This window comes from Sprattus sprattus (assembly GCF_963457725.1).
Source record: "Sprattus sprattus genome assembly, chromosome: 19".
In the NCBI taxonomy this organism is placed as follows: Eukaryota; Metazoa; Chordata; class Actinopteri; order Clupeiformes; family Clupeidae; genus Sprattus; species Sprattus sprattus.
In genome coordinates this window covers 28,240,005-28,252,504 of record NC_137917.1, presented here as the reverse complement: position 1 = coordinate 28,252,504, position 12,500 = coordinate 28,240,005, and the positions used below count along the sequence as shown (strand labels likewise).

General features: G+C 43.8%; 2 protein-coding genes across 2 annotated transcripts in view; one reads left to right on the top strand and one right to left on the bottom strand.

Moving 5' to 3' along the window:
* LOC308380053 (uncharacterized protein) overlaps positions 1 to 10,176 on the bottom strand; it is a gene marked incomplete at both ends in the record, with an annotated part of 20,258 nt that extends 10,082 nt beyond the window's left edge. Inside the window, 7 exons of the mRNA XM_080857336.1 lie at positions 2,884 to 3,103; positions 6,993 to 7,489; positions 7,796 to 7,914; positions 7,985 to 8,007; positions 8,223 to 8,453; positions 9,518 to 9,613; positions 9,772 to 10,176. Coding sequence (XP_080713462.1) covers positions 2,884 to 3,103; positions 6,993 to 7,489; positions 7,796 to 7,914; positions 7,985 to 8,007; positions 8,223 to 8,453; positions 9,518 to 9,613; positions 9,772 to 10,176 — 1,591 coding nt within the window. The remainder of the gene's footprint in view (positions 1 to 2,883; positions 3,104 to 6,992; positions 7,490 to 7,795; positions 7,915 to 7,984; positions 8,008 to 8,222; positions 8,454 to 9,517; positions 9,614 to 9,771) is intronic.
* LOC308380751 (E3 ubiquitin-protein ligase TRIM35-like) overlaps positions 1 to 12,500 on the top strand; it is a gene marked incomplete at its 3' end in the record, with an annotated part of 284,739 nt that overhangs the window by 44,285 nt on the left and 227,954 nt on the right. The gene's annotated exons all lie outside the window — the stretch shown is intronic.

Genomic DNA, 12,500 nt, shown 5'->3' with positions numbered 1-12,500 from the left:
GAGACTTCTGATTGGTCTAAACTGGTTTTATGTCTCTCCCCTTATCTACCCACTGTGTGGAACTGGAAAAACTGGATTGGACTCTGGTGAGTGCTTAGCAGTGTGGAAGTATCTCATTACCTAGTCAAATACTGTATGGTTATAAAATAGGGGGATATGTGACTGAATTCCAAAAGATATGTATGCTAATTGATTGATTATTGATTGATTGTGCCCATCAGAACAATGTTAGAACAATGACTTTCACAGTCCCGATGACAATGTAACAACTGCATTTATTGCACACACACTCTCAAGCCTTGATTTGCAGATCTGGGTTTTTTTCTGAATGACTTTTCTAATCTTGAATGTTCCAACGGAGGAGCAGAGAGGAGCAGAAAGGAGCAGAGAGGAGAATAGAGGAGAAAAGAGGAACAGAAAGGAGCAGAGGAGAGGAGAGGAGCAGAGGGGAGCAGAGGAGAGGAGAGGAGCAGAGGGGAGCAGAGAGGAGAAGAGAGGAGCAGAGGGGAGCAGAGAGGAGAAGAGAGGAGCAGAAGGGAGCAGAGAGGAGAAGAGAGGAGCAGAGGGGAGCAGAGTGGAGAAGAGAGGAGCAGAGAGGAGCAGAGGGGAGCAGAGGGGAGCAGAGAGGAGCAGAGAGGAGAAGAGTGGAGAGAAGAAAGGAGCAGAGGGGAGCAGAGAGGAGAAGAGAGGAGAAGAGAGGAGCAGAGGGGAAGAGAGGAGAAGAGAGGAGAAGAGAGGAGCAGAGAGGAGAAGAGAGGAGCAGAGAGGAGAAGAGAGGAGAAGAGAGGAGCAGAGGGGAGAAGAGGGGAGAAGAGAGGAGCAGAGGGGAGCAGAGAGGAGCAGAGAGGAGCAGAGAGGAGCAGAGAGGAGCAGAGAGGAGAAGAGAGGAAAAAGAGGAGCAGAGAGGAGCAGAGAGGAGAAGAGAGGAGAAGAGAGGAGCAGAGAGGAGAAGAGAGGAAAAAGAGGAGCAGAGAGGAGAAGAGAGGAGAAGAGAGGAGAAGAGGAGAAGAGAGGAGCAGAGAGGAGAAGAGAGGAAAAAGAGGAGTAGAGAGGAGCAGAGAGGAGCAGAGAGAAGCAGAAAGGCGCAGAGGGGAGCAGAGAGGAGAGGAGCAGAAAGGCGCAGAGGGGAGCAGAGAGGAGAGGAGAAGAGAGGAGCAGAGGGGAGCAGAGAGGAGAAGAGGAGAAGAGAGGAGCAGAGAGGAGCAGAAAGGAGCAGAGAGGAGAAGAGGAGAAGAGAGGAGCAGAGAGGAGCAGAGAGGAGAAGAGAGGAGCAGAGAGGAGAAGAGAGGAGCAGAGAGGAGAAGAGAGGAGAAGAGAGGAGCAGAGAGGAGCAGAGAGGAGAAGAGAGGAGCAGAGGGGAGCAGAGAGGAGCAGAGAGGAGAAGAGAGGAGAAGAGAGGAGCAGAGAGGAGAAGAGAGGAGAGGAGAAGAGTGGAGAACTGAGGGGAAGAGAGGAGCAGAGAGGAGGGGAGGAGAGAAGAGCAGAGAGGAGAAGAGAGGAGAAGAGAGGAGCAGAAAGGCGCAGAGGGGAGCAGAGAGGAGAAGAGAGGAGAAGAGAGGAGCAGAGAGGAGAAGAGAGGAGAAGAGAGGAGCAGAGAGGAGCAGAGAGGAGAAGAGAGGAGCAGAAAGGCGCAGAGGGGAGCAGAGAGGAGGGGAGCAGAGAGGAGAAGAGAGGAGCAGAGAGGAGAAGAGAGGAGAGGAGAAGAGTGGAGAAGTGAGGAGAAGTGAGGAGAAGAGAGGAGCAGAGAGGAGAAGAGAGGAGAAGAGAGGAGAGGAGGGGAGCAGAGAGGAGAACTGAGGAGAAGAGAGGAGCAGAGAGGAGAGGAGCAGAGAGGAGCAGAGAGGAGAAGAGAGGAGAGGAGGGGAGCAGAGAGGAGAAGAGAGGAGAAGAGAGGAGCAGAGAGGAGAGGAGGGGAGCAGAGAGGAGAAGAGAGGAGAAGAGAGGAGCAGAGAGGAGAAGAGAGGAGAGGAGGGGAGCAGAGAGGAGAAGAGAGGAGAAGAGAGGAGCAGAGAGGAGAAGAGAGGAGCAGAGAGGAGAAGAGAGGAGAAGAGAGGAGCAGAAAGGCGCAGAGGGGAGCAGAGAGGAGAAGAGAGGAGAAGAGAGGAGCAGAGAGGAGAAGAGAGGAGAAGAGAGGAGCAGAGAGGAGCAGAGAGGAGAAGAGAGGAGCAGAAAGGCGCAGAGGGGAGCAGAGAGGAGGGGAGCAGAGAGGAGAAGAGAGGAGCAGAGAGGAGAAGAGAGGAGAGGAGAAGAGTGGAGAAGTGAGGAGAAGTGAGGAGAAGAGAGGAGCAGAGAGGAGAAGAGTGGAGCAGAGAGGAGAAGAGAGGAGCAGAGGCTCCAACTTCCCCTGATCAACAACTGGACAGAGGTGGGCTGGATCTATATAGGAGTGATGAGGGGAGCCTTGAAACTGGCTTGGAAATAGAAACTGTCAGTAGTTTTCCTTGTGCTTGCGCCCCCACCCAATTGGGGGACCTCTCTGTGGGGGACCCTTATCCCGTGAGTGGCCTGCTCAACGGGTTGCACAGCTGGATGCTACTGATAGCGGCAGCCTTCTGAACTGCCGCCCCAAAGTTGTTGTCATGACGTCAGCCAGTAGCATCCTGTGACAAGCTTCAATCAGAAGGTTGAAAGGTCAGCCATTCTAGGGATGACTGGGCTGCTGCGCCGTGTCCGACCCTCAGGACAACCGTGTTGGTGATTCCTGACGGCCTCTCTGCCCCTAAATATCCAGAACCGTCGTCGTAGCTCAGCAAACACCCTCTCTGGGCCTGGATGCATGAGAGTCACCACTGACTGTCCCCATCCTGGATAATGAGCTTGGTGATGGGGTGATGAGGATCCAGCACTATGGGGTGCAAGGTGTCTTCCTCCAGGGTCTCACACCTGCCAGTTTCTGAGCAGCACTGGGAAGAAGCATTGTGTGCTCAGATCCGTCGTCAAGGATGGCGTATGTCTCCATCTTCTTGTTGCCATCGTACAGGCACACCATCACCATCTTCAGCAGCACACACCTCCCCCTCCTGGCAGGATCGAGGTAGTACATTACCGGCTCACTGGCTTCGTGGGGCTGGCTTCTCTGCTCCGATGTTGACCTCATGCAGCTCTAACAGATGGGTCTGATTGCATTGTTGACACCTGGCCTCAGGTAGCACTGCACTGCTTGATGATCTCTGCCACACCTCCAGCACCGCTTCCCTGTCTTGATCCAGCTCACCTTCTGATCCTTGGTCAGCTGCTTGAATGCTGTGCACTGGTTGAAGTAGTGCTGGTTTTTGATGCAGTATGGTTAGTACTTCTGGGGCTGCTCTGTCTTCCGTGGCAGGGGCTGTCCTGTCGTGGTGGGCTTGACTCCCTGCATTCTTGCACGCTTGAAAATGTGTTCAGAGACTATTCTTCAGTAAGAAATTAATAGGAAAAGTGTATGAGGCTCAGGAAAGTAATTATTCATTACAAAAAATATATGAGGGTTGGAATAAAGATCTTAACATAACTAACTCTGACAGTATATGGAAGGAATGTCTCAGCAAAACCAATACAATAACCACCAATGAAAATCTGCGGCTCATACAATACAAGCTCATGACTATAATATATTACACAAGATCAAAAATAAATACATTTGATGCTTCTTTCTCTCCTGTTTGTGTCAAATGTGGCATATACAAGGAAACAATTATACATGCCTTCTGGGAATGTGAGAAGGTCCGCAAGGGATGGTTAGAGATTCAAAAATGGATGACCACTACTTGTAGAATCAAACTTGAATTTACAGCTACGAGAAATACTATTTGAGTATTGAAACATGAATGTTCGAAGACCGGAACAGAAGGCAACAATTTAATAAGGTGTGGCAGGATTTATATGAAGCCTTGTAAAGCCAAGAAATAGGGAATTGGTGTGGTGGCTGAGAGATGGGAACCAAGTGTGCGTGCATGTGTGTGTGGGTGTGTGAGGTGTGTGTGTGTGTGTGTGTGTGGGTGTGTGAGGTGTGTATGTGTGTGTGTGTGTGTGTGTGTGTGTGTGTGAGGTGTGTATATGTGTGTGTGTGTGTGTGTGTGTGTGTGTGTGTGTGTGTGTGTGTGTGAGTGTGTGTGTTGGGGAGGGGGGGTGGGTTTGTCTGTGTGTGTGAGTGGTGGGAGGGTGTCTGGGGGCAGTTGAGTGTCTGTGTTGCACGTATGAATGTGTGAATATGAGTGTTGTTGAAATCATAAGGAGGTGTATAAACTGTATAACATTACAAAGTATGCTGATACCTGTATTGCCTCTTGTATGCAATAATAAAAATAATTATATATAAAAAAAAAAAGAAAATGTGTTCATAAGCAGCAGAAGTCTTCTGAGCTGTCTCCCCCGGAAGAGCTTTCTTAAGTTGAAGTTCATGTGCATCTGGATTTGCATACCTACACGCCCCGCCAGCTCCTTATAAGGGCACGCAACAGTAGTTACGTGTTTAGTCGGAATCGACCGAGTCTACGCGTAAGCAGCTCAGTAATTTTTATGAATCTCTATCTGTCTGCAATACCGCTCCAGGCCTCTACACAACTTTGGCGCTCTCACACTTGCCAGGCATAGACAGTAGAAGAAAGCACACGCAGCAATTGACCCTTCCGTGACCACTCCCCAAAACGGTAACTGATCAATCATAGCATAGCAACGGTTACTAAGCTCGGGACCTCAGTCAAGCGAGCCATTTTGATGAATGGAAGTCAATGAGAGAGACGTCTGCTCGAGAAGAGAAAATGAAACGTGCTTATGGAGTGTGTAATTCTGACAGTCGATATCCAAAAAGGCTGGAGGGAGGGGTAACATTTTATCCCTTCCCGAAACCCAAGACCCAGAGAGAGAAATGCCTGCTGTGGATCAAACAATGTAGACGACCCCCCCCCCATCAGCTGAATGTCAGCAACGTAAACAGAAGCACCTACTTTGTTCCAAGAAGCTATGTCGCTAAAATCTGCCCACTGCATTGAAAACGTAAGAAAACCCTTGCTTAAAATACGATTCAGTTTTACCACCTTACATGCGACTGTGTAGATAATAGAACAATTAAACATAGCTGGAATGAACCTGTTAGCCTTAGCATTTGTCTGTCTACAAACACGGCATGTAATGTCGTGGTTGTAGCCTATATAAGCATATTGCAGACCCTTTTGCCTGCTTCGATCTGAGATCTTGCTGTTTTTCCAAAAAATGCTTATGATTTCTTTGGGTAGAGCTGAAATTGACATGTTGAAAACATGTTGCCACCCCATTCATACCAATGCTGAGAACCTGGGAAACGTGAATGCTTGACTGATATACCAAACGTTGCTAAGGGGGGCGGAGTTTGCGGAAGGGTCAATTGACTGGTAATGCAACACTGGATACAGGACTTGTGTGTTTTTCGCCTGAAAGTCTCTAGAAATCTGGCACCTTATTGAACGAAATTAAAAAAAGTGTACTTGCCGTTCACAGACACCAGAATGACTACTTTTACAGTATCGTTCATCAGGCAGTAATACAGTACGTTCACTTCACGTTCACCAAAATTATGAACGAGTTCATGAACTTTCTTTCAATGAACGCGTTCAGACTGCAAATGAGAATAGTCTGGATCGCTGTACTTGCACAGACTAGACTCCCTAGGCTAGCGCAGCATCCTGGTGTAGTCCTTTAATTTATGTTATGACATCAAGATGCCTCGTAGAATCATGACTATAAATGTGAACGTAATTGTTAATTATACAATGATTCTCACATTATTATTATTATAATTATTTAAATCCGAGGATGTCTTTAGAGTTGATGTGAACGCAATCACCAACGATTTCTCACAAATTCAGCTGTTTACCCTTTTAACACAGACAGTTTTTTCAAATGCGATTCCTCAAATCCACAAATCCACAAGATGGCCTATTTCAGGATTCGGATTTCGCATTTGAGAAGACTCCGGCAAACTAACGACTGCTATTTCGTGTTCTGAAAGTCTTCTGAAGTTCAAAAGAAATCCCAGATGAGTAAACTTTCGAGAATGCAAATGTTTTCCTAAATCCACTGAAGTGGCGTTCAGAAGAAAGTCCTTCTTAAATTCTTCTCAACTGCGATCGAGGATTAGGCCCATTTTGCTTTGGTGCTTTGCCACATCAATCAGAAGCCTGTAACTCTCTTTGGTTTCTACAACGTGCACTGGGATCAGGCCTTAGGCTGACAGACAGACAGACTTTAGTTAGCACCTGTTTTAGTTTAGATTTAAACAAAGAGAGAAAAGAAAACCGGTCACCTTCCTATGGTAGATTTTAAGTTCTGATTAAAGAAAATCATTCAAATCAGTCATTTTAATTGAAAAGTAATTTCAAATCATACCATTTTTATTCATTTCAATCGATGGTATCTACATTGAGCGAAAAGTTGTACCACAAGCAATGCACAGCAATGACAATAAAACATGTTAAATAATTATAGAATGCCGGTACTAATGTAAGGTTCTTGTTCATGAAGAATAAAATAAAATCCCCTGCTGCACAGCATGTGATTAATAACAACAGTTATGGTGGTGATTCATGAACCATTCAAAGGTTTTTAAAGTCGTTCAAACTAATCTAGATAGATCTAATAAAAAAAGCCTCAAATGAATCTAGATAAACATATTCCCACCATGTAAGAAAAGAAATATTAAAAAGTAACTGATGGAATAACGGTGATAAACAACAATCAACATAAACTGGGGCTAATACTGAAGAGGGAAGATGACAAAGTAATGCAGAATATGTCACAAATAATTGAGGCCTACTCAAGTTTAGCCTCATAATCACCAGCAGCAAATACCAGCTACTGCTAGTGTTGGGCCACATGTTCCATATGAAACTACCACAGAGGATACACATTTTATATTGTACAAACACAGATTTAGATATAGACCAATGAAATGTGCTGATATATTGTTTCTCTTACTTAATGGAACATTTAAGATTTTGGAGTTAGTCTCAACATAGTCTGCGTTGTTCAATGGTCACAGAGGGCTTCAGGGGTAAAATACTCAGTGCACCAAAGCTGAAGAAGAAGGGAAGGACTTTCTCAGTGAATGTGTGTCTGAAAGTGTGTAAGTGTGTATTTTGCAGAGGATCAGAGAATGACAGCTGTCCTTTATCCAAATCCAGATGCACTCTGAGTGCGTGGAGGTTCTGTTTCAATTTATGCAGATGTCCAATGAAATTAAATCCAAGTTCATTATACCCCACACGCCACACTCTCTCCCATGAGAAGGTGTCCCCCTTCCTCTGGTTGGACTCTGTGGTCACACCCACATACCAGCATGTACTTTGTCCAACTTCAACATCCCAGTAGTGTGACCCTGAGTTGAAGCCCTCAGAGCCCAGGACACAGGCATAGATATCAAATCTTTCTGGATTATTAGATAGTGTCTGTATAAAATGTATCTGTTTAAAGCTGGTCAGATCCTCAGAAATGGTGAGTGATGGTTGTGCAGTGTTTGGGTCCAACAGTACAGGAGCTGAACAGAGAGATGAGGAGAGGGTAAACAAATGGACTCAGGTGTATGACTTCTTTTACTGTTGGATGGTTGGTTCTAACTGTGTGTTAGCCATAACATTGATTTTTAAGTTGATGTTATACTGTGTGTGTGTGTGTGTGTGTGTGTGTGTGTGTGTGTGTGTGTGAGTGTGAATGTGTGCCGTAGGTGACATAGAACTCACTGAACTGAACAATATCAGCTATCAGTAGCAGTGTGTGTGTGTGTGTGTGTGTGTGTGTGTGTGTGTGTGTGTGTGTGTGTGTGTGTGTGTGTCATAGAACTCACTGAACTGAACTATGTCCTTCATCTTTTCCCAGACTCTGAACCTCAGGTTGCCCAGGTGCTTTGCCACATCAATCAGAGCTCCTGAAACACTCTGTGGATATTGCAGTGAGCACGTAGAACTAGGAAAACAGACTGGAGTTAGCACTAGTTTCAGTGTGGGTTCAGGCAAAGAAAATTGAAATCTCTCACCTTTTTATGGTGGCCTTGAAGTTCTAGAAAACAGCAAACAGCACAGATTTCAGTTCAGTTAATTTCAATATTCTGTGTCTGTCTTGATGGCTTACTTCTTGTACACACAATTGACATTACTGATACATTATATTACAAAAGATCAAAAGAGATATATACAGTAACACAACTGAAAATATGTATTTAATATCAAACATCTCACCATTTCTACAACTGAACTGAAACCACATGTCCATACCTGTAAGAAGATTATGTCTTCAGCAACCATCTGCTTTTCAATGGCTGTTATTGTATCTGAAAGAGTGGACATCTCCTTGCTCATTTCTTTAATCTTCTCTTCCATAATAAAACTCTTCTTCTTCTCTTCCTCCTTCAGTGCTCTTATTCTGGCCTCCTCTTCATCTTTCAGAAACTGATGAAGCTTCTCAAACTCCTTCTTGATCTGCTTCTCAGACTGATGGGCCTGGACCTTGAATAACACACATCAAAGGGACGACAGTCATAAGGAAATATTACTCAAAACTAGTGCTGTCAGTTTAACGCTTTATTAACGGCGTTAACGCAAGCCCATTTTAACGCCGTTCATTTTTTTATCGCGCGACTAATGCGTTGTACGTTGCACTATAGGCTGAGTCCTTGTTTATCTGAAATGTGCATTTTATAATTAGATTTTGTACCCTCCTGTTTGGCAATGTTGTTTTTCAATAAAATAAAACATGCGATTAATACATTTACGATTAATCGCGATTCATTTTGAGTTAACTATGACAAAAATGTGATTAATCGCGATTAAATATTTTAATCGTTTGACAGCACTACTCAAAACATGTAATTTGTCGAATACTAATATTGTCAAAGTAATCATGTGTATTGCTGTTGACAGTGTGAGCAGTTTATCCAAGGGCAGAATTATCATGTGGTGTAATCATTGTTCTAATTTTCTTAATTATATTTTTAATATAAATTGTCAAAGTAATCATGTGTATTGCTGTTGACAGTGTGAGCAGTTTATCCAAGGGCAGAATTATCATGTGGTGTAATCATTGTTCTAATTTTCTTAATTATATTTTTAATATAAATATCAGTTTGAGTACTTGAAATTATTTGTTAATTATGTATCAAATTTTTCGGTTCAGATGTTTCTAACTCAAAACGTGTCATTTGTCGAATATTAATATAGGCAAAGTAATCATGTGTATTATTGTTGACAATTTGAGCAGTCTATCCCTGAGCTAAACTACCATGTGGTGAAATCATTGTTTAAATTTCCTTAATGATACTAATAATATAAATATCAGTTTGTGTACTTGTAATATCTGTATCAAATTGTTCTGTTGAGATTCTTGAGGTTCTATTGTTCTGTTGAGATTCTTGAGGTTCTGTTGAGATTCTTGTAGTTGTAACGAAATTGAATTGCTGCACAATACAAGTTGTTTACGTATCATATCATACAGGTTATAGTACACAATGTCAGAAACAGTGTCATGAAGTCAAGGGTCTCTAACTGAAACTGGTTGTTCTGGTAAATCTCACCTTAATGTGACTGGCTGTTTGGTTAGATGTTTCTTTAACTCGTTTACATTCGTCCAGTTTATCTCGCAAGGACTCCAGTACAGCATTGAGTTGTTCCTAAAATGAACAAATATTTCATACATTGAGATTATCTATACTCATTTTCTGCTGTTATTGATGCTCCTTCAGTAACAGCACAGATACAGAAGGCAAAGTATGCCCATTGCATAGTCATAAATGACATTTCCACCTATAAGCAAATAATAGAAACTCACTTTATAATCCAGCGCAGCTTCATCTATGGGAAGGAACTGGTGTCCTGAGTGTTTCCTGGAAGCCTGACACCTCACACATATGGGCTGTTTATCCTCCAGACAGAACAGCTTGAGTCTCTCACCGTGCAGACTGCAGAGTACTTCAGACCCTCCTGAAGCCCTCTGACTCTTCTCCCTTAGGAAAGACTCACATACGTTCCTCAAAGACAAATTCAGTGGTGGATTGTCCAATGAAGATTTACTTCTACAAACTGGACACTCTTTAGATGTCTTCTCTCTCCAGAACTTCTGAAGGCAGTCTTTGCAGAAGCTGTGACTGCACAAAAGAACGACAGGATCCTTGAAAATGTCAAAGCAAACAGGACAGGTGAAATCCTCTTCAGGAAGAGGGCTTTTAGATGCCATCCTCTTTTCACAGAAAAAGTAACTTCGTTTGAACCTTTGAGTGTGTACACTTAACTTTCACATTCTATTAGTCAAAAATCACCTCAGTAAATCCAAATGTATCGTCTGAAAAGTGACAATGGCATATGCTTCTAGATTTAAGTAGATCTCCTGACTAAAAGTGTCGAGCTAAAAAGGCAGAATAGCTGACGTAAACGCTTTGTGGGTCAATGTTCATTTCCTTATGCTTTCCTTCGATCAGCTTCAGAGACTTCTGATTGGTCTGAACTGCTTTTATTTCTCTCCCCTTATCTACCCACGTATAGAACTGGAAACAACTGGATTGGACTACGGTGAGGGCTTAGCGCTGTGGAAGTTATCCAACCAGATGGTAAATGTGATGTTTCTTCATAAAGCGATCAATGCGATGTTTCTTCATAAACCATGTACACGTTACAGTATATCTGTCAAAACTGTAAAAAATGTACTGCAGGCATATTGTGATGTTTGTTATTATACAGCTCCTCAGAATGCTGCATTTTCCATTGAACGGACCATCGCAAAATTTGGAGGTTCAATATTTATTTAGGTAAAGATCCAACGGGTTTTGTGTTTCTCATTCGCATCTTTCATATCATTCTGCAAGAAGTCCATCCATGTACCATAGCTATGGCTCATCCACCCGGAGAACCCGGGTGGGACAGGGAGGAAGTGTACCCCCCCAAAAATCGTTGTAAACACAAATAAATGATTTTGAATAACATAGATATATTAAATAAAAGCACGACAACACAAGCGGTGCTCATTATAAACGTAAAACAATGTGGGTTTCAAGTGTTGAAAAATCATGACCCCCCCTATTCCTCAAAGTGGTTTGGTAGACAGCTTTGGGAGGGTGTGCACTATAGGCATAGTTCCCCTCCAGGCATACACACCTACACACACACACACACACACACACACACACACACACACACACACACACACACACACACACAGACACACACACCCACCCACACACACACACACACATATAGTTCCCCTCCAGGCATACACATCTACACACACACACACACACACATAGTTCCCCTCCAGGCATACACACCTACACACACACACACACACACACACACACACACACATAGTTCCCCTCCAGGCATACACACCTACACACACACACACACACACACACACATAGTTCCCCTCCAGGCATACACACCTACACACACACACACACACACACACACACACATAGTTCCCCTCCAGGCATACACACCTACACACACACACACCTACACACACACACACACACACACACAGTTCCCCTCCAGGCATACACACCTACACACACACACACACACACACACATAGTTCCCCTCCAGGCATACACACCTACACACACACACACACACACATAGTTTCCCTTCCGGCAAAGTTCCCCTTCAGGCATAGTTCCCCTCCAGGCATAGTTCCCCTTCAGGCATACACACACACACACACACACACACACACACACACACACACACACACACACACACAGTTCCCTAGTCATAGTCCCCTCCCCAATAATCAGGATCTTCCGTGTGGAATTTAAAAATGACTTTATTTCCATAAAAAAATCTGCTCAGGAATCTTGTTAAAATATACAATACACAGGCAAAACATCTGATGCAAATTGTGTGCAGACAGACAATTAGAATTGGGATTGAAAACCTAAAGTTATCTCTTCTACAGGAATACAGGCGGACAGCTGTTAATATTCAGAACTCATGTTCTTTTATTGGGATTTTAAGGTGAAAGAAATATCCATTGAAGTCCATCTTGAGACAGCTCTCACACACAAACACACACACACAAGCACACATACACACACACACACACACACACACACACACACACACACACACACACACAAACAGAGGAACTACAGAAGTGTAGCCAGCTACCAATCCTGACTTACCTTCATCCACACAATACACACTCACACATACACATACACACTCACACACACATACATCCTCACTCCCATGCATATGCACAGACATCTATGCTTTATACACACAATACACACTCACACTCACGCTCACACACAACACACACTCACACACATCCATCCCCACTCCCTAACACATACACACTCACGCTCACACACAGCCATCTTCACTCCCACACATAATAAACACTCACACCTACACACATCCATCCTCACACACATATGCATGCACACACAACTATGTTTTATACACACAATACACACTCACACACATACACACACTCACGCTCATACACACTCACTTGTTATATGCACACACACTTCAAGCGCACATAAAACATCCCAGTGTTAA